A 27,613-nucleotide genomic window follows, 5' to 3' on the forward strand; every position below is an offset into this window, starting at 1 on the left:
TTACAATTTTCGAAACTTTTTGCCCCAAAATAGTGACTAAATTTCTCCGGTCGGTTAGATTCGCGAAAATGACCAAAAACGCAAAAAACGCGAGAGTTTCGGATTTAAGTAGAAAGAAAAAAACAACTCCATCAGAACTATTTTGCGTCTCTGAATCGGTACACATGGCAAACCGTTGGTCACATTAAAGTTGTGAAATTCTTACAATACCAATGTACCGCTGCTATTTCTCAATTTTATCAAACAAAATGAATGTGATTTGTTGAAATCCTTACTTGAAAGTTGATAAAATGTGAAATCTTTAGATGCATAGAGCAAACAAACAACTGTTAAAACAGGTTTTTTATTTTTGTATTTTTATGTTAACATTGAGGATAATCGTAGTTCTTTCTCTTGTGATATAACAAAATTAAACGAAGAGAATGTTGAAACAATTTTTTGTAAACAATCACATTTATATAATAGATCTTGCAGTAATCACAGATGTAAACAACTTCCTTCCCAGCGCTTGTCTCTTTTTGTATCAGGACGGCGCAGTCCCGGAGGTTAAAAATTTCAATGCTAGTTAACAATTTTATGGTCTTTTTTATGGCATTTTATAAAGCTTGATGTATCAATGTCCAACTTTCCTGATTTCCACTGGATTCTTCCGAATTTTGCAATTAAAATTCGAGAAAAAAGAATAATAGCAAGACACAGCAAAAGAACAGCGTGCTTTGCATTGCTCATCATCAGACTTCGCTATTATTCTCATTCCACAAATCCAATAACAATATGCTTGCTTCTCTCCCGCAGCCGGCTTTTCAAGTGAAGATTGAACACAAATCAAAACTTTTATTTTGCTTGCTGACTCGACTGCTCGTCAGGTATGGAGTTATATGTGGGACAGTATTCGTGTATGGCTTTCGTCGCGTCGTAATTCTTTTCGTCGTGTCATATCTTTCTTCGCGGCGTGGCCTTCTTTGACTCGTAATAGTTTTCGTGGTGTCGTATTTTTCTTCGTAGGGTGGTTTTCTTCGCAGCGTAATGGTTTTCGTCGTGGCATGTTACTCTTGTTGGTGTGATCTAATGTTTTGTCGTGCTGTGTGTCACTTCGTGGGGTATTTCACTTTGTGGCGAAATAGTTATGCTTTTTTTTACACGGAATTACTAATTTCGTGAAGCTTTTACCCAATATATTTCACTTTCTTTCTAGTGGCTTTGGTCTTTCTACTGGGTAAAGCTAGCTATTATTATTGTCATTTTTTTTATTAAACGATACATTCTTAAATATAGATTTACTTAGCTAGCTAGCTAAATCTATAGCTATACATCTATCTATAGTTATACATTTTAAGCATGCTACACTGTATAATCTGTTATCTATTTTGTAGTTTAAATGGATAAAAATATAAAGATAAAAATTTTTGATACGAAGTAAAATATCGCACGAAGTGAAATACGCCGTGACGAACACTAACACAACTCGACGGAACGTAAAACCATACACGAATATTGTCCCACTGATAACTCCATAGTCAGGGACGCGAATTACAAAACCTCTTAATTTTTTATACCCCAGGGTTAAAAAGCATGGTATTGAGGGGGTAACGATGAACAAGATACGATACGCGTCTTATTTCTGGCAGTTTTTATGAATGGCTGAAACGAATATTCTGAAATAAGTAGGTTATGCTGCGCGAGACATTTGCATAGTCAATCGATGCATTGTAAACTATCACATTTGTTGACATGTGTGCACGGTCTTTGCTTTTGTGAACTGAAACTTTCGCAAATGTTAAAAGTTTCGCCCGTGAGAAAAAATCACGAAAAATTCGTCCGTCGTCGTAATGTCGCGTTTGCTATTTCGCGTAACACGACTTTTTTTCTAACGTACAGGTATTGTTAATAGGGAAGACTTTGCGACATAAAATTTTCGCAAACCGATACTCTTAAAAATTTTAAGCTAGTATCGACTTTCTCGAATGACGAAAAGTTAGCTCTAGAAATTTCAAATGTTTCAAGCCCTAAAACTTGATGTTTTATTTATCAAAGCGTAAAACTGAAACTGAAATAGAGAATCCATTCTTAGCCGCAAATTTTTAGCGAACCTTGAATTTTGCGAATTAAAAGAAAAAAAATTTCGCGAATTGATGCTCTTAAAAAAACTTCGCCACCTAAACATTCGCCTCTATTCTTTGCGTGTAATTTCTTGACAAGTAATTTGTTATGACGTAAAAAAAGTTAATACGTCACAACGACAGACATGTTTAAGTGACGTTATAAGGTTGAGAAAAAGTGATGAAAAAAAATAAAGTGGTCGATTAACTTCTTTTATAACAATAAACACAAAAATAAATATAAAAGAAATTTGTCTCGCACAATAACACTGGTTTATTGCTTTTTGACTGACCAAGTACATCAACCGCAACATTTGTAACAACAAGACAACAATTGTACTCTTTTTACAGCGGAAACTAGAAAGAAAAAACTCTCAAAACCCGAAAGAGCATACACATTAGTGAAACGTGATAAAACTAAAAGCAAAGCAGAAACCATTGATTCATTCAGATGGTACTCTATCCGAAAGCCCAACTAAGGAAGTGTTTGAAAATATTAATAAAATCATTCAGAATCAAAATATAAAACCATAGAGATGATTATTTATAAACCACAAAACATGTACATATATACTAAACCAGAATTTTGATACCACGTGCAATATATATAGCAAGCTTTATCCAACAATATATTCGTATACATTCTTTAAAAGGGAAAATAAAACAAAAAATCACATTGTCTTCGAGTACAACTGAAGATAATATCAACTAAATGTGCTGCTTTGATTATATACTATGATGAAAACTGAAGGAACAAACAAAAATAATCAATTTTGAACTAAACTTAGCACGAGCAGCAGGTTACTCTGGTGGTACGACAGTGACGGGTACATGTGTGTGGTGCAAGACATAATCACTAACACTACCAACGAAGGTACGACGGATGGCATTTAAACCACGAGATCCCATCACTATCATTGATGCGTTCTCTTTCTTCGCAGCAACACAAATGGCTTCTCCTGGCTTACCAGATTCCAGCAAAGTTTTTTTCTTCAACTGTAAAGAAACAACCAGTATCAGGGCGTAGGATTAAATTTTTATCACGACTGAAAATATACTTCAGTCTCATTGATTTTCGCACATTCGCGCAGAAGTTAGTTATTGCGTGAAATTCAGTAAAGAAATTACGCTAACTTGCGCTAAAATATGCTTAGAGAAATGCAACTTTATTTTTTCCAAATCCTGAATTTTACTATTTTCTCCTTGTTATTGATGTGGGCAAATTCAAACTAATTCTTACCTTTTTCGCTTCACATAACATTTCGTAATGTGCGGCTAGTTTTTGTGTCTTTTCCACCTGCTCTTGAATCTTCTTCGTCCATTCTGCGGCTGGCATTTGCAGAGGTTCTGTCAAATTAATAAGAAAATAATTTGAAATACCAGCATGCTAACATGGTGGCTAGGGGGATTATACAGGATTTTTATTTGAAGAAACAAAGATTTATCAGGAAGATGAAATGGTGTCAACTATTATTCATTCAAATAGCGCTGACATGGAAAAACATAACTACTGTAAACTCATAAAGAAAAATTTCAAAAAGAAAACTTTTAACTTCATACCATGTATACTAAACGTGGGTAAGTGAGGTGTGGTGGTAACATGTAATATCAAAATGGTATCTTCAGCTTTCATCAAATTCTCCACATAAACTACAAAGAAATGATTAAATACCATCTAACACAGGATTACAAGTCAAATCAAAAATTTCAAAAATAAAAGAAATTAAATTTATCTCAAATAATTTCACGAAAACAAGCATGTGGTTTCTAGTTAATAACAACATAAGATATTAAGCCGATAAATAGAAATAAAAAAAATAAAAATAATATACAAATATAAAATTTATATATATAAAAAAATTAATACATATAAATAAACAAGGAAATTTTAGAACAGTAGAGAAAAAAAATCACGCAAACATGAGATTTTAACATTTATCCCCTTGGTTAAATTTCTTTAAATTAAAATTAAATTAGTTGAAATTGCAAATATATGTTGAATTCCTTAACATCACTTTTAACCTAATAAACAGTTCAACGTCATTATATTGATTGAAGTTAATTTAATTTAGACAAATAAAGCATAAAATATTCTTTAATAACTTTTATTTTTAATTTTCTTCAAGGATTTAGGCCTGTGTAAGAAGTGTTATGTTGTACGGTAGTGAGACATGGGCAGTGAAGCAGGAAGATCTTGACCGTTTAGAAAGGAATGATATGAGAATGGTTAGGTGGATGTGTAATGCCAGTCTGAGAGACAGAAAGAGTTCAGATGAGCTAAGAAGCAGGCTAAGTCTCTGTAGAATTAAAGATGTTATCCAGATAAGAAGATTGAATTGGCTGGGGCACTTGGAAAGAATGGAGGAGGATAATTGGGTAAGAAAGTGTAGAGACTTGATAGTTCCTGGGGCAAAGCCCAGAGGCAGACCGAGAAAGACTTGGCAGGAGGTTATAAGGACAGACTTGATAGAGAGGAAGTTGAGTTTAGATCTAACACAGTCTAGATCAGATTGGAAGAGGGTCATTAATATACCCCGTCCAACCCATGCTAGCATGGAAAACGGACGTTAAGCCGAGAATGATGATGATGATGATTTACTAAAAATTGTCTGACAGAATAAAGAAATAAAGATAGGGCTAGGTAAATTAGCACTCAGTAAAACTAGTCGATATATAATAAAAATTAAGTACAGTTGATAGACTCTTTTTTATAAGCGTTAACGTTTATAAGCATACTCAAATTCACTGAAACTGTGCATACCTTGAAGCTAAAAAACATATCTAACAACCAAAATCATTTTAAGAACACTGCAGTGTAGCCTTACACAAATCCAATATGTATTCTTTATTCTTGATAAAGGAAAGGTTTGCACGATAGTTTGGAAATAAGCATATTGCTAAGCTTACTTTCAGGCTCAAATTGGAAAAATCTTAAGCATACTGAGCCTCAGCCCAAATCAAAATGAGCGTATTTGTAAAAATTTCTATTTTTTCAGCAATTAAAAATTCCTAGGTAGTAGGTTTTAAATACAAATAAATAATACTAAAACACAAGAACTTCTATGCGACTTAAGGTGAGCAAACCATTATCCACAAATTAACATTTTAATAGATTAAGGAGATGTTTAAAAAAAAAAAAAAAAAGAAAAAAAAGAAAAAAAAAACAAAGAAAAAAAAGATAAAAAAAATTTACAGGTTTGTGTTCAGCATTTGAAATAAAAGAAAGAGAGCTTTACTGTGATTAAAAATTATCACTTATATTATAATAAAAAAAAATTTCAATAATAAATTTTTTTTTTTTATTAAAGTGTAACAGGAATAGGACGAAACAATTGATAAAAATGGTTTAAATAAACTTTTCATCAGGTGCAACACATGATACTGTGGGGTGCTATGTATTTTGAATATCACATAAGCTTAGATGTACCACATGTGACTCTTTTTTTTACTTGCAGTCAGCCACCCTCTTTCTTTGTGCAAAAATTAAAGCAAGGCACAAAAGTTGAGGAATTTTAAGTTACGTATTTTAATAAGCAAATTAAAACACAACCTATGAAAAAAAGTTTTTTATTACAACAGAGTGAAATTTTAATAAACTAAAGATTGTTGTATCTGGCATATTATTATTATATTATCTGTCTAATGATAACAACTTCTGGGTTAACCAGTTTATTTTACATTTGATTGCTTAACAATTGTCTGAAATTTTTAAATCATCAGATAGGCAACTCATTTTAGCATTTCCGAGGAGAAACAAAGCTTTAAATACATTATCCAAGCTCAATATTTATATTAGCTTTTAAAGTAGCATTTTCTAAATGACTATGAAATATATATTATGTGAATAATTAAAAAAACTGACAGTAAAGTTGATTTGTGACAGTTTTAAATTGAATTTAAAATGAAATGTTAATTGATCTGTCAGTGTTAAGGGTGGGTTTAACTCTTTTTCTCCTACTTATGGGCGTAAATAAATATAAATCAATTCAGTTTAATAATTTAATTCAATTTAATATATAAAACAACAACAAATTCAAGTTACTTAGTTTTTACCATATCTGTGGAATACTGAAATAAATTCAACTTTTTTTTCTCCTACATATGTGACTTTGTTTCTATTATAATAATAAGTCTGTCTGTAACATGGAAAGTGGATATGTTTAACTTTGTAGGTGATTAATTTTTTAATGTTTTTTTGTTACGTATTTTTTCCTGACAACACGAAAGTTGACAAACCGATTGACATAATATATTGTGACAGCATGTTATCAATTGCAATAATCTATTTATGCAAAATAAATGCACTCATCTGAAGTGAAAAGAAATATGACAAAGAAAAACACAATTTAATACTCCACAAAATTAAAAAAACAAACAAAACAGACCTCTTATCAACATTAATTTAATTTCAAATAATCGCATTTTTATATATAGATAGTAACACACCACAAAGACATATTAATTGACGAAGAGGGTAAAACTAAAGTAGGGTGTTGTTTAATAGACACCAGGAAGTTTAAATACATACTAGTTAATAAACAATAAGTTGTTTTAGGAGTTGACTGACATCACCAGTGCAGTACGTAAACAAAAAAATGCAACGTTTGTTAAGTCTTTTTGTAAAGAGCTTAAAACCTGATCAAAATAATTTATAGGATCGTGTCCTTTTTGGTGAACATACAAGGAGATAGAGGGTTTAAACATTTTGCTGATGTCACCAAAAATCTGTAATAGTACAAAAAATTATATATACAATTTATATACATTATATATATTATTGCATACCCGTTGCCTTAATCATATAGATCTTGAAACGTCGATCAAGAAAATGTATAGGATCATGTACCTTTGACATATGGTTGCAGAGATATTGTGGTTCAGAGGTTTTTTGATGACCTTATTAAACGTCCATTCCAAACAGATTCCAGGTTTTGAAAACTTAGCCAATTTGGTCCCAGGGAGTCCCTAGTTATACCAATGGCTTCTTTAATTTAAATTAAGCTATTGACATTAGAAACCTGGTGCCGTATCCTTACAATATTTTAACATTTTCTCCCAAATATTATTTTATTAAAAGGAGTAAATACAAAATAATGAAACAATAACTGGCCAAATTTGCACTAAAACTCTGACTTGATCAAACAATGTCCACAAAAATGCTTGCACGAACAAAAGTTTACTATATTGAAACTATTTTGATATGTTTTCAATATTATAACTCATCCTTTCAAAATGTGCTAAAGGTCAAGTTGAAATAACAAATGTCAAATTTTAAAAGAACTGGATTTTTAGTGTGAAATTAAAACATATCAAAAAAGCACTTTTTCTCGTTTAATATTGTTGTACATTACTTATATTAAGTGTGAATTTTTTCTTTATATTTGCAAAAACTGTTTAAATAAAAAGATTCTTATTCAACTTGTTTACAAATCTCACCCACATTATTTTGATAATCATTTGTGTTAAAATCACATTGCAAACAAATATTTTCAATGATAAAAATAGTCTGCCCGCCGTCGGCGTTAAATAAATTCATAACAGGCAGAAATATAACTAAAATAAGTTTACAATAAACATAAAAAACACTAATACCTATTTATAAAACATAAATTTATTAATGGGAAGAAGCACATTGTCATGCATAGTTTTATACTATATTTGTGCGAAATAAAATAAAATATAGCATAATACATGGTTGCTTATATAACTGCTGTTTTCAGTAACCTCTGTTAGAATGCTGAACTATTGACGACTAAAATATTTATAGCTAACTAGTGCAACCATTTCTCCAAGGTTAAATATAGCTAGCTACAGGTGTAAACAAGATATAAACTATCTTAAATTAATCATGCATTTACTTTCAATGTAAGCGTTCCTTATTCCTCCTACCTTAGCTTTATTTTAGTTCAATTACAGACTTTTGTAATCAAAACCAGCATCTACAGTAGATTTGGCTAGCTACAAGAAGGTAGCTAGCAAGCTATAGTCAGTAAAAAGTATTAGTTTCTTACAGTTAAAAGCTCTTTCTGAATTCTCACTACCATCAACCGGGATAAGAATACTTCGTGGCATTTTAAAATTCTTAATAAACAAATATCTACTTCACTAAAATGAACTTGTAGCTAAAATGTTTTTCCACTTATTATTCGCAGCCGTGAACCAGGTCGATGTTTTAAAAATGCAGCCTCCAAAAGGAGGTGTACGCAATTGCTCGGGTCCAGTGCAATCCAGGGTGAAATATTTAATTGGATAAAAAAGGTATAACCCAAAATATTTCAATTTCGTGATAACTATGTAGCACTATTGTTTTGAAACTATTGTTTTTTAAAAAAGTTTATATGTTTTATTTGAGACGGCTACACAGAGATTTAGGGTGAAAGGACACATAATGCTAGCATAATTTAAAATAATAACCCCCGTCTTTACCTTAATTCTAACAACGGATAGATAACATGCTACTTCTGTATGAAAAATGTAAATGTGATAAAAAAAAGTTTTGTTTTGTTTTTAATGTATGACGGATATGGGTATCAAAATCATTAAAAAACATAGTCTTTACTACTTTGTTCCTTCACTAATAATACCGTTTTAAAAAGATAGCCGCGTTGGCCTAACATAACTTATGCTACAGCCGGTTCTGCAAATTAAGTCAGAAATTTAAAAAATGGCGGCGGAGAGACAGCCAAGGTCCAGGTTTTCTAAAAAATCAAGTCAATCTAGAAGTAATTTGGATTCTAAGCTTCACAATAACAAGTAAAGCTTTTATTTTTATACAACTTGCGTTTAAATTCTTCCGGACTGAACGATTATTTGGTTACATATTAAAACTTTTTAGCACCTCCTCATCTAAAAACTTTCTGTGGCACTCCCTCACACAATATATAGCTATAGCCTCGTCACTAAACCTATCTTCTTTTATAGTATCTTACAGAGTTTATTATAATTATACTATACGACTAGATCCTGTACTATACCTATGGTTGTGTATATATACATAAGCTCAGTTTATACCCAACAAAAACTTGTATGTTGTAGCAAAATATCTTCTTACTTACTTACTTACTTACTTACTTTCCCAACAGCTTTTCCTTAGGGGCCTTAGAAATTTTTTTGGGGCCCCTAGCATCGCGTAGTGGACGAGGGTGCCGTATACGCCGTAAAAAGTGCGGGTGTTTTCAGGCGAGTTCGGCGTTTTGAAAAAAAAATCAAGTATTTGCCGAAAAAACCCTGCATAGACGCGAACAATGCCTGAAAAAGGAAGAAAAACAGGCATTAATGATTCAAAAAACTATAAAAATTGAAATAAACTTACTATGTGGTAGCGAAGTTCTTAAAAGAACTGTTTTTGATAGTTTATATTAAGATTTACTTGATGATAAATAACTTATATAAAAACTTTATTAACTCCTTTATCTTCAACCGCCTTCTTCCAACTATCGTCCACATAGTCAGTCTCTTTCAGGAGAGGCGTGCAATCGCACGCGCACGCCTTGGCACATGCCTAAATCTTTTCAGGCGTGTGATTAATCGCACGCCTGAAAAACAAATATTGAGTTTTCAAAATCAATCCATTTTGTAGCATGCGATGGCAGCCCTCAAAAGAATTTTTGGAGACTCGTCAGACAAAACGTCCGATAGATTTCCGTCATGGTCGGACACTTTTAGATCTCAGAAATTACTGAATAGTCCTGGTCCTTTTAATCCATGAGCAAGCCTATTCATAGCCAACCTGACCATCCTAGCTAATTCACCAACTCCTGACTTAGTTTAAAGAATTTTTTTGAAGTTTTAAGCCATGTGGATAAAGATTTTTTTTAGCTTGAAAACAAAGCATATTTTTGCCTATTTGCTTGTGATGACCTGAAAAGTGAACAATAAATATAAAAATGACAGTATACTATTTCGGACATGTAGAAAAGGAAGTTAAGATTGAGAGAGTCGCTATACCAGTAGACGCTCGATCATCGTGTTTGGGGTTCACGATTTAAAACGTCCCCCACTTTTCTACTGCAAAATAAATGCGCAACAAAAAAATAACCTCAGAGCCTGTGCCTAATGCGTAACATTCTTTGCACGTGCGCTTTACATCGCAGGCGTTACTTGAATGTGCGAGTAGGTGTTTGAGTGAAATTTGAGTAGTTGTGCGAATCATCGCACACCTACTCAAATATTCCTGAAAAAGACTGCATAGTATGTTACAAGGAATTGCATTTCGAGAATGTTCCGGGTGAGTTCAAGAAAGTGCGGGCGGTTTGGGACGACAACCGCCAATTTAATTCGAAAAGTCGCCCGAACTTGCCCTTACATATGCGGGTGTTTGCGGTTTATTGGCACCCTCTTCGAAGTGGCTTATTCATTCGTGACCATACTTTAATATTTTTTTTATATTTGTATGTGACTTGTGTACAACAAAAAATATTTTCTGTTGTTTTTCATGTTTTCCTGTTGGCAAACATTTTTTCTTTACTTAGAAGTAGATACATGTTTCAAGTGAAATATATCAGAATGAAATTTTAATTTTTGTGCTGCAGGAATAGTAGGGAGACACAGTAAAACCAATTTACAGAAATAGGTGAAATAAAGCTAGCATTGAAACTAGCATGAAAATTTTTAATTGTCATATAAAAAGCAACATGAAGAGAGGCGTTCATTTTTCATAAAAATTACAATCGAGGGCAAAAAATATATGGTATTCACTCGTGCTTACTTTTTCTGTGTTATCACTTATGTTGCAAGTTCAAAAGTTCCCCGAACTTATACACAAAGTGAGTCTATTTGATTCCCTTCAAATCAACCTTGTTTCTAGGGCATTTTGCCTTTTTGAATTAATTTTGCTACTCTGTAATAACAACTCAGGGGCTAAAAGACCGTTGGGATGAAGATATCTTCAAAATTATTTGTTTTGTTTCTTGCTTTTTTTTGTATTGTGTTTTAAAGAAAAATAAAATAGGTAAAAAATAAAGAGAATCTTTGACGACGATAACACGATATTATTTCAAGTGTATATATATAATGATTTTTATGGTTCATCATTAGCGCCATTATTAGCTGCCACTTAACTTTCCTTAAGGTCTGTAGTGTGAAGAAATTTTGCAAAAACTACAAAAATACGGTCTACAATTTTATTCTATTTAGGCTTTTTAATAAAGTTTCTTTAAACAAAATTCTTATTTTATTACAAGTTGTTAAAATTCTATTTGGGTTTATAAACTGCCCTATATCTTTTTGTAGCATAGCATCATAATACAACTTAGTGTCTTCTGAGAACCATGTGATATAATGCCTTATATTGTGACAGGGTATAAATAAATATAAGCAAATCTTTGTGTGTATTCTTTGATTAAACACACATATAACCAGCTTTCCCAAGGAAGAGCAATTTCAAAAAGTTCATTGGCTTTTAAGGTAGTTATTTAAATTCTTTTTTTCTTAAAAAACATTTCTATCGCCGCTTTTCGTTTATGAACTTAAAATGCGATCTCAAAAAACATTTCTATCGCCGGTTTTCGATTTTAAACTTTTAAAATGCGATCTAAAAAAACATTTCTATCGCTGCTTTTCGTTTATAAACTTAAAATGGGATCTCAAAAAACATTTCTATCGCCACTTTCCGTTTATAAACCTTTAAAATTCAATCTAAAAAAACATTTCTATCGCCGCTTTTCGTTTTTAAACTTTTAAAATGCGATCTAAAAAAATCATTTCTATCGCTGTTTTTCGTTTTTAAACTTTTAAAATGCAATCTAAAAAAACATTTCTATCGCCGCTTTTCGTTTATAAACTTAAAATGCGATCTCAAAAAACATTTCTATCACCGTTTTTCGTTCTTAAACTTCTAAAACACGATCTAAAAAAGCTTTTCCATCAAAATTAAAGTTTCAATCTTTGTTAAAATATAATAATTTCTATCGCTTAAAAGCTTTATTTAACCCGCGCAACCAACAATGCCTTCTCGCTAGTTTATTTAGTTTCCACGCAAAACTTTTGTTTAATAAAAATATTAAACAATGGCTCTTCGTGTCACATTGATAGAGTTGATAACACTTGAAATTATGCTATTGGGAATAGTTATGTTAACACTATTTAACAATAGTTACGCGCAGTTATAATAAGCTATTTTTTCTTCGATAATCTTTTGTTTATTACGCGCAAGTTAATGACTTACAAGACTCAATTACAATTACAATTAACTTACAAGACTCGCAAGATAATAAGAACAAAAGACAAACAACTACCGCCTCCGAGAAAAAGGTGTGAAACTTGAGCGTACGCGTACGCTTACATCTGTACTGTACTGTAACAGAGAAAAAATGAACTAACTGACTTTATATATACAATACTTTTTTAATTTAAAAGCAAAAGATGAATGTAAGCTTTCTCATACACGCAATTATGTTCATAATAGACCTTTGTTTTTTAAAGATTTTATGCATTGCGAGAAAATGGAAAGATCAGGAAAATTATTGTTTACACAAACCTTGAAATTCAGAAAAATTATAATTCAGTGGCTATATTGTCGACGTGATGAAGATCACGTAGACAAATTGTTTTTACATCGGCATTATCATCATCATCATTGCCATAATGTTACTCATTCACCCAAACTATTCTGATTATTCATTTCTAAAAGGTGAAAATCTGTTTCCCTAAATTTTTTTCCTACATCTTCAATAATTTTCTGCGTGCTTACTTTGATTTCTCTGTTATCTTGTCTAGTCTATACAGGCCTTGCCATGAGTCGTGAGGAATTGCTTGCGCCTGCGTAGTGCTCGCGTAAATGCTTGTTACCCGAGCATTCTATTGCTCGCGTAAATATTAACATTTTGAGATAAGTGTAAACGTTTTTCTCAAGAATTGATTGGTCTTTTAAGTAAAACTGAAAAGGTATTTGGTGTGATTATTTTCCACCCATTGTGCAACAGTTCTTCGGCCATTTTATAAAATGTCTGAGATACGAGCATTAAGGTTATTATTCGTTGCGCATTCATTTTGCAGTAGAAATGTGGGGGACGTTTTTAATCGTGAACCCCAAACACGATGATCGAGTGTCTTCTGGTATAGCGACTCTCTTAATCTTAACTTCCTTTTCTACATGTCTAAAAAAGTACAGTACTGGAATCAGGACACCTAACATCATAAGTGCATATCATGCGCGACACGAACGATCCGCGATCCTATCGTGACCATCGCGATAGAAAAATGTTAACAAAGATAGTCGCGATGTATAAAAAAATAACGATGCTATCGCGATCGTCTCTATTAATCGTGATTGTTGCGATGGATCATGAATAACATTAAAAATATTAAACAATAGATGTGTATAGCTAATCTTGTGTCTTTGTTTTTGTTACATTTAAAAATTCTTTTGCATCTTGTATTTTTATTAGAAATTGGATTTTAGAAATAAGGTGACTCCAACTTAATTACTTGTTCTATGCGCAAAGTAGATAGTAGTTTATGGTCTGTCGGTCGGCGAAATAAAAATAATTTTATCGAGACTGTATAAATGGTCGGAACAACAATTTAGCACACGAACCACATTGTTTTAGCACACGAACATCTTTTATTCACACATGAATTTATTTGTTAAAGTATCTCTGATATTGTAAACGCTTATGCGACTGCTATTGTTCTGCACACGAAAGAAATGCTATATCTTTTGTCTATACACGCAACGATTTATATTACGCTAGTTAGAATGTATGATCTTTTGATTAAAATAGTGTACCATATAGAAAATGTGATATAAAAACAAGGCAGAATACGCTTGTTGTAACACCCTCCTTCGTTATGATATTTAATTAACTTTAATGCTACGAAAGACTTTAAATATTGGTAACTAAACTATGTTCCGTAAAAAAAACTTGCACTTAGATTTATTAGATTTTCTTATAAGACTGCAGAAAAACATTTAAAGAACACTTGAAGCTTTTTTTACAATATTTTAAGTTGGAGGAGAATAACTTGCTGCATAAATATAACTTTAAAAACAACACAAGCATATTCTGTGTATCTTTTAGAACCGGCACAAGAAAACTTTTTGCCTCATAACCCTCTAAAAACAAGTTTTTTTAAAAAAACAAAAAACAATTATTGATATTTAATTGCGCTATTCTCTCATGACCTTAATTATGTGATTTTAATAATGTTTAAAGATGTATCATGACGGTCGCGATATGGATCGCGAAAGTCACGATGCTAAAAAATTTTACTATCGCGACAGCATCATGAATCGTGCGATGTTAGGTATCCTGATTCCAGTACTGTATGCATGACTATACTGTCGTTTTCATAAATTTAATGTTTATTTTTCAGGTCATCACAAGCAAATAGGAAAAAATATGCTTTGTTTTCAAATTAAAAAAAATCTTTAGCCGCGTGGTTTAAATAAAACTAATAAATAAAATCTCTTTTTAAAAGGTACACGTCAGGTACATAAAATTTATACAGAAAAAAAATTATACTGCACTTTGGTTTCGTTTTTAAAATTGTTTGAATAATAGTTGCGGCATAAAGAAAATAATCCATTAAATTTAAACCTGCTATGGTTTCCAATTGTTTCTTCAAATGAAGAAATTATCTACAATTAAATCCATGATAAATTGTCTGTTCCGCCTATAAGTGCAGTTTTACAGACTTTGCGTCATCCGTGCTTCGTCGGCGTTCACCTCCGCGTTCACCTCCGCATTAGTTAAGAACCGCATGGCTGGATTTCTTGTGAAGACCTGGTTACCAATGATGAAGGGGCCAAGCAAAAGAGATTTATGTCTAAGTAATTTTTAAAAAGTCTGGAGTCAGTGAATTAGCTAGGATGGTCAGGTTGGCTATGAATAGGCTTGCTTTTGGATTTAAAAGGACCAGGACTATTCAATAATTCTGAGATCTAAAAGTGTCTGACCAAGACGGAAATCTATCGAACGTTTTAACTGATGGAATTTCAAAATGAGCTACGGATATGTCCGTCCAAAGTCGAAATATGGCGGACGCTTTAATCACACGCCTGAAACGATTTAGGTGTGTGCCAAGGCGCACGCCTCTCCTGAAAAAATGACCTGAGAGACTAAATGTAAAGTTTATTTAGCAAAAAAGACGATCTGACGCAAGCAATTAATTGCTCGGGAGGTTATTTGCTCATGGCAAGGCCTGCTATATTATAATACCTGCATACGTCTGTCTATTAGGCGACTCCAATTTAATTAGTTGTTCTACGGGCCCGACCGACCCTAATTTTCAAAAAAATAATACCAAGCAAAAACGTTTTATAGAAAAAAACATGAAATAAAAACAAACTTTTTCCCATCCCATCTCGTAAAAGTATAACGAGCATAGAAGATATCAATGATGTTATCTTTTGTTGGTTGAATGTCCATCTACAATTATACTAAACAAGGTGAATCAATAACATTGCTTTAGGTCCACCATTGGTCAGACCACTGGAACTTGATTCTTTGTTCATGGTAATTTGTTGCGATAAAACTAAAATGTGCAGTGTGCTAATTTTGTAATCACAAAAACAGTTGCGTGGTTAAACAGAATTTTAAATTTTTATGTGATTTATAACCAAAATTAGCTACTTTCGCTAAAATAGGTATAATACAAGTGAAAAAGAAGACAGATTATTGTCGTAGCACCCATCATGATCAATATATATGTTTAAAATTACGCTAGCCAAACTTTAATACAGCAAGAGTTTGGTCAATACCATTTAGGAAAAATAATTAAAACAAAATAGAATATTCTTGTCGTAACACCCTCCTCCGTTATGAATTTAAAAAATGATTTTAACGCTGCGACTTTAAATATTCTCAACTAAACAACCATAGTCCGAAAAATAATTTGCACTTAAATTTAGATTTTCCTATAAAACTGCGCAAAAAACATTAAGGGGCTGTTCATATGAGGCGAGCTGGTCCGGTTGACTATGCTGGCTCGGTCAGGCAGGCTGATATTTTGTTACGTTCATATGAGGCGAGCTGGCTCGGTGAAGCGAGTTGAAAATAGTCACAAAAGTTTGTTCATACATTTTATATGGCGTTCTATTATTACAATAAATCACAATTATGAAAAAGCTACAAATAATGATTATTTTGTCAAAACAACGATAAATACTCAACGATAAAATTTGATGGTAATGTTATTCTTCTGGAGTGGTTTTTTATATTTATTGTTCCAATGCATACGTAATGTTATTTTCACCAATAGTTATATAAATTGACAAAAAAAGTTAAACCTTCATTATATTTGGCATTTCTGTACAGAAAAAATGCTTTCTACAAATAAAATAATCTTGATCATGCTCAAAATAAAGTGAGTCAGCCTGCCTGGCCGGGCTGGCCCGTTCATATGGAAAATTTTCATCCAGCCTAGCTGGGGTCTCGGTTAAAACAAGGGAGATCTCGGCAAGGGCTGTCTTAGTTGTCATATGATCACATTTTTATTTTTGTGTTATGTGTTTCTTAATAGTAGCGAGATCCTGCCCAGCCGAGCCAGCCTGGCCTCCATATGAACAGCCCCCAAAAGAGGGGCTGTTAATATGGAAACGGGTGAATGTTTTATTATTTTAAGTAGGAGAAGAATAACTTGCTGTATGAATTTCGAAACAATACAAGTATATTCTGTACAACTTTTAAAACAGCACAAGAATAATTCTTGCTGTATAACTTTCAGAACAACACAACAAAAATTCTTGCTGCATAACTTTTAAAAACAAGTTTTTGATCATGCAAGTATTTTTGTCTTTTCCCCTTGAGAACTATACATAATTTTTAGTGAGACAAATTATTATTATTCGAAAATACATGCGAAAATATTATGCAAAAATACATAGAAAAAAAAGTTGTTGTAACACCCTCTTTCGTTGTTATTTTTTATTATTTTTGTTGTTGTTTCGACCATACATTCTCGATAAAATTATTTTTATTTTGCCGACCAACCGACCGTAAGTTACTATCAACTTCACCCGTAGAACAACTAATTAAATAAGAATCTCCTTAGGCGAAATTGTAACTGCAGTAGCCAGACACAAAATGTGGTAAACATAGGTCAGATGAAATGCAGTAAATAAAGGACAGGCAAAGTCATGGATTTATCCATGGGTTGCCGACTAGTTTTAAAAAATTGTATTTTACCAATTTAGAAAGAGAAGAAAGGCAGTTTTCTAATAATATATTATGCATAAATTATTTTGATACCTTTTTTTTGGCGTTTTTATAGATCTTATGATGAACTGTGTTGGTGCCCAAGAGCCTCTGTGGTGTTCAATGTGTTGTTATCAGCTCGTATCAGTGCTGCCTTTCTTAGCAATATTTCTGATTGTGATGAGACGTACAACTATTGGGAACCGGTAAGTGTTTATATAAAAAAGTCAAAATTTGTGTGCTTTGTGCAGAATGTTTATCTCTTCTTATTGACAAGACAAGTTTTTTCTTTGTTCTACTTTCTAATTGATGAGTTTGTATTGTATGTACCACCACAAATTTTTTTTTAAATGTTCTTTCATTGGAAGATAATTTGTGATGAAAATGTAATGTTGCTCTTAAGAAAGTTTTTGTTGGAGAGCTAAATATACTGAGGTAAAGTTCTAAATCATGCTCTCCGTCACAACTTTGTGTGCAAGCTTTTTTATAAACGTGTCAAGTGTAACAGCATTCTTGTTTTTAGATCTTTTTTGTCTTTCATTAGTGTTAGCGCAGTGTCACCGAAAAATTGAAAGGCAAAAATTAAAAGTTACATCCCTAAAAGTACCTTCTTTTTTGTATACTTTTTCTTGAAAATAAATAAGTTTGCTATTAAATAAGCTCGAAATGGAAACAAAAAACAAACAAATTATTGATATTTAGAATTTATGATGGAAGAACTGAATGCACGAAAGAGCATAAAAATTATCTTGTGGACTTAAGAACGACAAATGTTATGTTTTCATCTTTTTCCTATAGATTTGCACCTTGTTTTAAATAATTCTTTATTTAGACACATTACTTGTTATATGGATCAGGATTTCAAACATGGGAATATTCACCAAAATATGCTATACGGTCTTATGGCTACTTGTTACTTCATGTACTGCCAGCACAAGTAGTTAAACAAATTTTTCAAGCAAATAAGGTAAAGTTTTTGATTTTGTAATAATTGTTAGCATGTGAAGCCAAGGAAAGTTAATTGCATGTGTTGTGTAATAGCTTTAAAAGCAGCAGATATGGAAATCTATAAATTATGACAACAGAAATTTGAATTAAATTTTTGCCGTAGCTGACTAGACAAGTAGACAAGTTGATTGGTTAGGGTTAAATCTTATGAAATTGGATCGGTTGATCCAATAAAGGGACAAAAAGTAAATGTAGCAACTGACTATATCAAAGACTGGCAAAAATCACAACAGCAGTATTTGCCTTTGTCAGTGCAAAGTACGATGGCAAAAATGACCGCCATCATCAATCCCCATGATTTGGTTCTGTTTAAAGATGCAAATGCACCTGTATTTTTTAAACTAAAAAAATAAAAGGAAACAGTTTTAAGTAGTTTTCTTTCAAAATAGAAACAGCCGTTGGAAATATACTTTAAATGTCTCAAAATTCAAATGCGTACCATGAGCAACAAAAACAATAAATTTAAACAAGTGGTTCAAATAAAAAATATTGGTAAATTTATAATGGAGAGATAAACCAGCAGTGAACTATGTTTTTAATGATGGTATAAAAAAGTATGGAAAATAGCAGAAATGCATTGCTTTTAGTAAAAAATCAATAAATACTCTAAAAAGCGTGGTGTGTGTGGTAACGCGAAATAAATAATCAACTTACTACTAGATCTTTTCTGCTATACTACCATGTTATTACTACTTGTTAGTATTTAGCTCATGTTGTTTGTGGTACATTTGCATTTTTACATCAATAACAGACTATGACTATTATTATAGAAAGTAAAATATATTTATGTCAGGACATAACTGGCATTGTTAATAGCAAAAACTGATAGTGTAACTGACCATTCGTCACCGGAATTAATGGCAGTAAAATTGGTAATTTTAATGCTTCCATTGATTTTTACTGTTAGATACCGACACAACTAGAATATCAGTCAACATGTACACGCATTGTAACATTTTCTTTTTTACAATTAACTAATTTACTTGCTAAGCTCTAACAATAATTAATTTATCAAAGTTTTTTGTTATCCGTGTTATATTATCGTTTCTATAATAATTTCATTTTCCATGTTTTTAAATTTTATACGTAGATACAATATGCTTTAAATTTTTAGCATGAAGTTATTTGAACAATACTTAATTTTAGGTGACCGTTTTTTATTACGTAAGGTTCTTATTGGGAATTTTATGTGCAGCTTGTGAAACCTATTTTTTCAAGTAAGCATTACTGTTTTTATTATTTTGATTTCGTTTGGCTCTCTCAGCACGTTTGTTGAAATTGCATATGCATATATATTTATAAATCTCTTGAATTTTTTTAATGTTAGATCACTTGTATATCAATTTGGAAACAATGTGGCTCGTTTATATTTTGTCCTATCTGCTGTTAGCACTGGCATGTTTATTTCATCTGCAGGTTGAAAAAGTGTTTTATTTAGTCACTGTATAAACAATGTATATAGAACATTTGCTTAAGGATGAATATTTTTTATAGCTTACCTTCCAAGTTCATTTGCAATGTACTGCTGTTTGGTTGCGTATGGTGGCTGGTTTAACAGGAATTATCCAGTAAGATTATATGAAGTGTAATTCATTGTAAACACTGTAATTGTGTCAGAAATTTTTTGTCATGTTTAATTTTATCTTAGATTGCAATCTTTGGTATTGCCCTTGGATCATTGGTTGGATGGCCCTTTTTTGTCATTTTAGGGTATGTAGCAAGTGGACAATGTTTAATGTATTTGTTTTCTTTGTTTAGTGTGCCAATTTAATACACTATTTTTTCGTCAATTCATATTTTCAGTGTTCCAATAGCATTTGATATTGTCATTCGTCAAAACAAATTCTGGACGTTTATACAATGGTCGCTTGGAATTTTACTTGCTGTATTGGTAAGTGTACATGGCAAGCTTCAAACCACTTAAGCAGCATTCACACTATTTACACCATGTAAACATAAATTTCTTAAATCAAAACCTGCTTTAGTTAGCACTGTTAAACTTTTTCATCAAGTTAAAGAGAAGTCCCTACTGTTTTAAGATGACTTGTCTGATGTACTGATAACATAACTGTTTTTTAGAACATTTTTAAACTTTCTCAGCCATTGAAATTGCATATACGTTTAAAAAGACATGATGGCGTCTATGACAGAAAAAAAAGAGATTTAGTTTAAAATTTTTGCAATTTTAACAAGCTTTTGTATTTTTGAGACTGATATTGTAAAACATATATACAACAACACAAACTTTACCTTATTTGCTTAAAAAATTTGTTAAAAAAACCGTTTGTAATTTTTTGAAATTGCATAAACTGGGGTAGTTATCAGTCATCCTGGATAAATAGGACTTAAATAGTTTTACAACAAAAGTGAAAGATTGTTTACACATACCAACAACATTGTTTAAATGCTCCTTTATACTTCTGTTATTTAATTTGAATTGATTTTTTAGATTCCTTTGATCGCTATAGACACACATTATTATGGAAAACAGGTTATTTCCCCCCTCAATATTGTGTTGTACAATGTCTTTAGTAATGGTGGACCAGATTTATATGGTAAAATATTTTTTATATATGTTTTACAATGTTGTTACTTCCTAGTTCATAAAGCGAAAACATTTTGGCATTTCAGGTGTTGAATCATGGACCTTTTACTTCAAGAATGGATTTTTAAACTTTAATTGTGTCTTCATTATGGCATGTTTTTCTCTCCCATTTACCGTAAGTACAACTGTTCCAAAGCGATGACTTTTTATATTTCCTTTCAAATATATAAGGCTTAATTGAAGCCTATATTTGTGCAACAAATGATTGTAATTTATGATAAAACAGTGTATGGTTGGGAAAATCGAAACAAATTTTAAATCACTATTAATTCACTTCTTGAAACAGTAATGAGCTGTGCTCCAATGTGTTAGAGGTTTAAACATTTTGTAACATAAAAATTATCATGTTCAACATCGATAAGTGGGAGATAAAAACAACACAAATTCGTACCGTGGCCCATAGGTGACATGCTTAAAATATATTTTATTTCTTCTTAAAGTCATATCAATGTAACTGTTGCAGTGCCTTATAACTGTCGATTTAACATTTATAACTGTCGCCACGTGTTCTAACTGTCAACTCGACCCAGATCCTTTTTTTATTCAATAAGAAAAGGGATTCTTGTCACGTGCCTCTTATGTTTACAATTTCTGATACCCGCGCCATTCTGTCACAATAATTCGTAAATGTTTTACTTCCAAAAGTTCGAAAAAAATGCCAATCATAGCCTGCCGGGCCACCCATTATATTGACGTTCATAATCCGGGACCCACGACATAGTGCAAAAAAAAAATAATTGGGCCATGCGTACATAATCCAGCCGTCCTGTTTATAAACAGGCTGTTTTCACAATCCGGGCAAATCAAAATCAAAAAAATTGAAAGACATCATACATTTCTTAATCAGGCCAAAACAGGCCAAAACAGTGGAATTTGAACTTTGGAATAAGAGAAATTGTTTGAAATGTTTAAGATGCCTGAAACAGACATGACAGATGTCTAGATGAGCTTATGCATATTTGGCCTCATGGATAAACATCTTTAGCTTTATTTTAAACGGAAAACAAAACAAAACAAAAATGAACCGTAATGAAAATATCTGGTTTTTATAGACAGGAAATTTAAGAAGTATATTCATCTTGGGAAGAGTTGTATACATTTCTGAAAAAACCTTCTTGAGTTCTATAATGCAGACTTTTTAAATAACTTTACTCCCTTTACAGTTTAATTTTTCTGATATGTTATTTGCTGGCCTACTTAACACATCAACATTTGCGCTAGCAATTGATGTGTGCTAAAATGAAAAAAGAGGCTTGATTCTCAAATGGTGGCTTAAGGATTTTAATTACAGTACTGTGAAAAGGTTCGTGTTTATTTCATGTTACACACGAACCATGATAGCCCACAATGGGTATATTTTTAACAATCGTGGACCTCACGATCATGTTTTGTGGACTACACGAACAAAAATTAAACATTACACTGTAGTGTCCACGATAGTTGTCATACAGCTAGCTACATAATAAATTTTAATCGTTCATGAATCAAAACGCAATGTAAAAAAACATTTCTATCGCCGTTTTTCGTTTATAAACTTTTAAAATGCGATCTAAAAAAAACATTTCTATCGCCGCTTTTCGTTTTTAAACTTTTAAAATCTAAAAAAATTTCTATTGCCATTTTTCGTTTTTGAACTTTTAGAATGCAATCTGAAAAAGCATTTCTATCGGCGCAGACAAATTAACTTTTCTAGACAAATGACATTTTGTAAAAAAACAATCGCGTCCATGACGAAAAAGTACACACCAAGCAAAAACTACGAATATGCTTTTTTAACTTAATAAAACCTGAAACAAACAAATTAACTTTATTAAAAGACTTTTTTGAAAAGAAAAAATATTAAATTATATATACTGGCTATAAAAATCGTGGAGCTCGCGAAAGTAATCGTGGAACACACGATCCTTCGTGGAGATAATAATATTAGCGTGGTGGCCACGATAGAATGTTTAAATGTTTGTTATACATAAAGACCACAATTTTATCATGGTTCGTGTGCACCACGCTCGTTACACAAACACAATGTTAACAAATCTTTTCACAGTACTGTAGGTTGGGTGAGGGTTTTTTTCTATCTGCTTGGGTTTAATTTACAAATTTTAATCTTTCTTTGTTTTTATATTTTAGTTGTTAACTATGTGTATTGTTAAAAAAAATCGAGGTGAGTATCCTTTACTTTAAATAAAATGAGTCAAAAATGTTCAGAACGGAAATAGCTGGTTGTATAAACAAAGGCACATGCCTTTGTTTATACAACCAGCTATTTCTCCCTATGAGGGAGACATGGATGAAAATGAAGGAATGTAAAACTGTTAACTTGGAAGTGACTTTAGGAATTGGAGAAACATAGATTTTTAAAGGGGTTACAATGTGCAAAATTAAACGTACTCGCATCACTTTGCTCAAGGTATGAAATGTACTATTCCAAGAATTAAATTTTTACACGGAAAACATTCTGGCGTTTTTGTGATTAGCAATATTTGGCTAAATCTAAGACTCGTTTTACTGAACATGACTTCACTACTTATTATAATTTTTTCTTTGTATTTTCATATTCACATGTATTAGTATTTTTTTGTCACATTGTTAGATCTGCTACAATTACCAACGTGGCTTGTTCTTTCATCAATCTATATATGGGCACTTGTATTCTTTACCAGGCCACACAAAGTAAGAATTTTTAGTGCTGTTTTTATTGCAAGCTTTCAGTTATATACAGAAAAGCTAACTAACTAACACTAGTTGGTATGTTCTTCTCATGTTTTTTATTCTTGTTTTAGGAAGAGCGATTTCTTTTTCCAATTTATCCACTAATTATACTAAGTGCTGGTATTGTGTTGACCAGCTTTCAGGTAAACATTAAAATCAGATTCAATTTTCAAAATGGTAAGTCAGAAAGAGATTTTACAGAAATCTGATTTCTGTTTGTTTCTCCGATTTATCATCAAGTTTTACATTAAATCAAAGGAATTAATTTTTCAGAGCCTAAAGGTATAAGTATATTTTAGTTTCATGTACATTATTTTCACTAATGTACTTTACTTTAGGAGTTATATCACCATTTGTTAACTCCATTGAACAAAAGACACTATTCATCCTCGTCAAATTGGTTAATTGGTATTATCATGACTGTATTTACTCTAATATCTTTATCAAGATCCTCAGCTTTATATGTAGGTATGTAGATAGATCCTTATTGAAAGGGGTGCAGGTGAACTGAGATTTTAGAAATTATAGGGGGGTGGTATAATTTGGAGGAGGAAGGATGAAAAATGGTGAGTGGTTGAAATATAAAGATAGGATAGATGCACTGGCTTTACACTATAAGGTAATTTGTGTTACTCTTTTAAATTCTTTAAAATCTAGAAATCCTGTCATTAATAATTAAATAATTATACGATTTGTGACTGCACATTTCAAACCGCACATACCAAAAATCCATGCATCGGTGCCAGTATGGGTAATGAAAGAAAATATTTTAGGGGAAATAGCTTAACAACAGAGAAGATAAATGTATCCTAACCATGGTCTAATTGTGACAAAATGTAGTCAAAGATATAATACCACTTGAACCATAAAGTCATTCAAGATTTTCCCTTTATGTACCTTCGGCACAGTAGAATCAATGGTAAAAGAAGTTTTCTAAAAAGACATCCATGAATAGGCTGTTACTTGTTTGAAAGTGAATTTCTTTCAGCTAGCCTACAAACATTTTTTTAGGCTATCATGCTCCACTTGATGTTTACCCAGAGTTACATGAATTGGTGACACCATTTGATGAAACAAAAGCTCCTATGTTTCGTGAAGATAGGAAAATAAATGTTTGTGTTGGAAGAGAATGGTATCGATACACCAGTAGCTTCTTTTTACCTCCAACGTAAGTCCTTTAGTCACTGAGATGCATATTGTCTTTTTAGTCACTGGATACAGTCTGGTCTGTGTTGTTGTGTTTTGTTGTTAATTTTAATTCTAATGTTTTTTTTTCCTCTGATGTAGTTGGAAATATTTATTCTTGAAGTCAGAGTTTAGTGGCCAGCTTCCTCACCAATACAAGGCTGGTGCTGATGGCACAAAAGTTGTTCCACAATTTATGAATGATATGAATATTGAAGAAGTAACTGTTTATGTAAGTTTTCTCTTTTAAATTGCATGTGGTTCACACTTGCTTGAGTAATTTCAAATTGTTTTGTTTATCATAATCCAAGTAGACTTTAATGTTTATTGGTTCTCAAAACAGTTTTTGGTCAACTTTAAAACAAAAAAACAAGGTAAATTTAGAGGGGCTGCCAAACTTCATCAAAACGTGCAATTGTAAATTAGTGGAACACCCGTTGTGTTATCACTAAACACCCCAAACAGGTATGTTCTTGAACTTTTTTGAAAAAAAAAAGTTTTTCGAGAAGAAATCAAAATAAGATTTCTTAAAAATTATTTTTGGAATGTTCATGTCATGTTCAAGAAATGTTCAATGTACAAGAAATGATAAACTTTCCACAGTAATATGAACAGTTGGCAGCATAAAGATTTTCTCACATCTTCATCAATTGAGAGTGATTTAAGGATATTAAAAATGCTAAAGAACCTTCACATATTTTTTACTTTTTAATTCTCTCGAAATCAAAGCTTTATCGCATTTCAACATGTGATGTTGCATTAGGAACATGTCAAGAACAAAGAAAAAAAATATAACATTTAACAAAAGTTTAACTAAAAACATTTTTTAGGATGATAAATTTGTTTCAGATAGGCCTATGGAAAACAAACAATTATTTAGTGGCAGCTTTTGTAAGTATGTCTTGTTATATTTCAGTCATCTATACATGATTGTGATTTATTGGTGGATATTGATCTTCCAACTGAAGGTGAATATGAGAAAAACTTCTCTCGTCTTCGAAACAGATGGGAAATAATTTATTCCAAAAAATTTCTTGATTCAACAAGGTAAGATAGCTTTATCCAAGGTAAAATTTGGTAAAAGAAAAGTTACTAGTTAATACCCCACTTTTTATTTGTTTTTTAGATCACACCCCTTTTTTCGAGCATATTACATCCCATTTATTTCCGAAAAATATACAACATATGTGGATTACAATTTGTTAAAGTCGAAGAGAGACAGGAGAAAAATGCATTTCGATGACGAATAATCATTTCTGTATTAAGATAAAGATTATCAATGGAAAAATTTTATAAACATTTTTGTAATGGGAAATACACACAGAGGATTGTAATTTAATCTTTTGTTGTCTTTTTTTCTTAACAAAGTATGTACACTAATTGTTAATGTTAATCAAAATTTTATTGAAGCTAGCATTCTCCATTCTTCTTCAACAATGTTTTTCCTGTATTGTAAAATTTGCATGCCAGTAACATTTCAATATTAGTTTTGTTGAATTAAGCACTTTCACCGATTATTAAGATTAAAATTATGATGTTTGTGACAAAAATTTGTAAAAGAAGTATCTGATACACAGTGGCATCGTCAGTTATGATATGTAAAGTCATTTTTTAATTAAACTAAGTCGGTTGAATTGGTTCATACTTTTCAGTGGATAAAGTTTTTCTAAAGTGCTTTGTATTTCGGGAAAAGCATTTGATTATATTATTTTATTCCGTTTTTTTCCCTAATACCAATTTGATTAATAGGAATAATATTAATAAAAAATGGTTAATATGTTTATGTCAAAGTTTAGTTTCTGAGATACTAACAGTTTTAACTCTTCTTTAACAGTTTTGTCAGAAATATCACTACAGATCAAAATGGGTTTGGGATAATTTTGTTGAGTTGCTGCATAGACTGCCATAAAATTGCAGAAGTATATTTGTCTCTTAGTAAATTACTTGTTGGTTCTTTATAGAAATTACATTTTGTTATTATGTTTTATAATAAAAAAGTTACAAAATATTCTTTGTTGTTGATTTTTATTGATTATAACTTAACTATTTTTTATCATAGCTTTGACAGTCATGGTTCTACTTTAAAATTGAAATTTAATTTTTTTTTTATTACTTTAGGAAAAAAGCAAACAAAAAAAACCATAAAAAATCATAGTGATAAAAGAATGTGGAATTTACAATTTATGCTGACATGTAATTGGAATGGGAAAAAATTTATAGCCAAGATTTAGATGCAGAATTTGAAAGTTTCTAAATGAGGTAAAGTTCTTATTTCTGTAAGCTTTTGTGTAATGTATAAAAATTTATAACATTTAAATACACAAAAGAAGAAGTATATTGATTCTGAGGAAAACTAAACAATTATCGTTTGATTTAAAATTAAGATATTTTTCCCTCAAGGGAATTTTATCCAAGTTTGATTTAACAATCAGCCAAGTTTAATAATAAACTCGCAAAAAATTAAATTCCAGGAACTGACGCACTTAAGGTAACAAAAAACAAATACCCGGTATCATAGTTTTTAAGTGTGCTGCAATGCAATCAAATTGTCATTGCACATATTTTTGATAGCACACAAACCACTGCGTACGAAATAGGTAATGTGTACAAATTCTTAAAATTCACCTGTCTCCAGTTCTAACGTGCAATATTTTCCCTGAAAAAGACTTTCAAGGTTTTAAGCAACTAAGTTCTAGTTACGATCCCTGGCGTTTACATACTACACATATTAAGGTCCGGCACGCAAACTCATCTCAATTACTATCAATAACAAACATGGCAGCATGAACTTGAGGGAAGTAAATCCTAAAAATATATTCTTGAAATATTAATACTGTTAAGTAACCAAATATTGTTCATTCTCTATAAAA

The 27,613-nt window shown here is 31.6% G+C and overlaps 4 protein-coding genes across 4 annotated transcripts in view; 3 read left to right on the forward strand and 1 right to left on the reverse strand.

The window, feature by feature from the left end:
* Nucleotides 1–2,291: 2,291 nt before the first annotated feature.
* On the reverse strand, nucleotides 2,292–8,287 carry LOC130635857 (universal stress protein Slr1101-like). Its single transcript, XM_057445360.1, has 4 exons — nucleotides 8,111–8,287; nucleotides 3,660–3,749; nucleotides 3,340–3,446; nucleotides 2,292–3,095 (listed from the first exon to the last, which is right to left on the reverse strand). The coding sequence occupies exons 1-4, from the start codon at nucleotides 8,169–8,171 to the stop codon at nucleotides 2,901–2,903; spliced, it is 453 nt and encodes a 150-aa protein (XP_057301343.1). The 5' UTR covers nucleotides 8,172–8,287; the 3' UTR covers nucleotides 2,292–2,900.
* Nucleotides 4,228–27,613, forward strand: part of LOC130635856 (uncharacterized) — a 35,521-nt gene continuing 12,135 nt past the window's right edge. Inside the window, exon 1 of the mRNA XM_057445358.1 lies at nucleotides 4,228–4,330. The gene's annotated coding sequence lies outside the window, so the exon portion shown is untranslated. The remainder of the gene's footprint in view (nucleotides 4,331–27,613) is intronic.
* LOC130635858 (uncharacterized) overlaps nucleotides 4,238–27,613 on the forward strand; it is a 29,294-nt gene continuing 5,918 nt past the window's right edge. The window contains exon 1 of the mRNA XM_057445361.1: nucleotides 4,238–4,619. Within this exon, the coding sequence (XP_057301344.1) occupies nucleotides 4,251–4,619 (369 nt within the window). The 5' untranslated portion in view covers nucleotides 4,238–4,250. The remainder of the gene's footprint in view (nucleotides 4,620–27,613) is intronic.
* On the forward strand, nucleotides 8,498–26,751 carry LOC130635854 (alpha-1,2-mannosyltransferase ALG9-like). Its single transcript, XM_057445356.1, has 18 exons — nucleotides 8,498–8,852; nucleotides 17,313–17,442; nucleotides 18,069–18,203; nucleotides 19,391–19,461; nucleotides 19,572–19,660; nucleotides 19,739–19,812; nucleotides 19,893–19,954; nucleotides 20,048–20,135; nucleotides 20,694–20,799; nucleotides 20,876–20,964; nucleotides 22,977–23,010; nucleotides 23,440–23,519; nucleotides 23,630–23,701; nucleotides 23,897–24,026; nucleotides 24,570–24,726; nucleotides 24,846–24,975; nucleotides 25,660–25,790; nucleotides 25,870–26,751. The coding sequence occupies exons 1-18, from the start codon at nucleotides 8,764–8,766 to the stop codon at nucleotides 25,991–25,993; spliced, it is 1,791 nt and encodes a 596-aa protein (XP_057301339.1). The 5' UTR covers nucleotides 8,498–8,763; the 3' UTR covers nucleotides 25,994–26,751.

Source organism: Hydractinia symbiolongicarpus, chromosome 3 (assembly GCF_029227915.1).
Source record: "Hydractinia symbiolongicarpus strain clone_291-10 chromosome 3, HSymV2.1, whole genome shotgun sequence".
NCBI lineage: Eukaryota > Metazoa > Cnidaria > Hydrozoa > Anthoathecata > Hydractiniidae > Hydractinia > Hydractinia symbiolongicarpus.

Bases quoted from the DNA above. Each gene is read 5' to 3' on its own strand.
- LOC130635857 (XM_057445360.1), bottom strand. From the start codon at position 8,171: ATGCCACGAAGTATTCTTATCCCGGTTGATGGTAGTGAGAATTCAGAA. The intron at 3,750-8,110 runs GTAAGAAACTAA...ATTTCTTTGTAG, and splicing joins TTCAGAAAGAGCTTTTAACT to TTTATGTGGAGAATTTGATG. The intron at 3,447-3,659 runs GTATGAAGTTAA...TTAATTTGACAG, and splicing joins ACCCACGTTTAGTATACATG to AACCTCTGCAAATGCCAGCC.
- LOC130635854 (XM_057445356.1), top strand. From the start codon at position 8,764: ATGGCGGCGGAGAGACAGCCAAGGTCCAGGTTTTCTAAAAAATCAAGT. The intron at 19,462-19,571 runs GTAAGCATTACT...TTTTAATGTTAG, and splicing joins TGTGAAACCTATTTTTTCAA to ATCACTTGTATATCAATTTG. The intron at 20,800-20,875 runs GTAAAATATTTT...TTGGCATTTCAG, and splicing joins TGGTGGACCAGATTTATATG to GTGTTGAATCATGGACCTTT.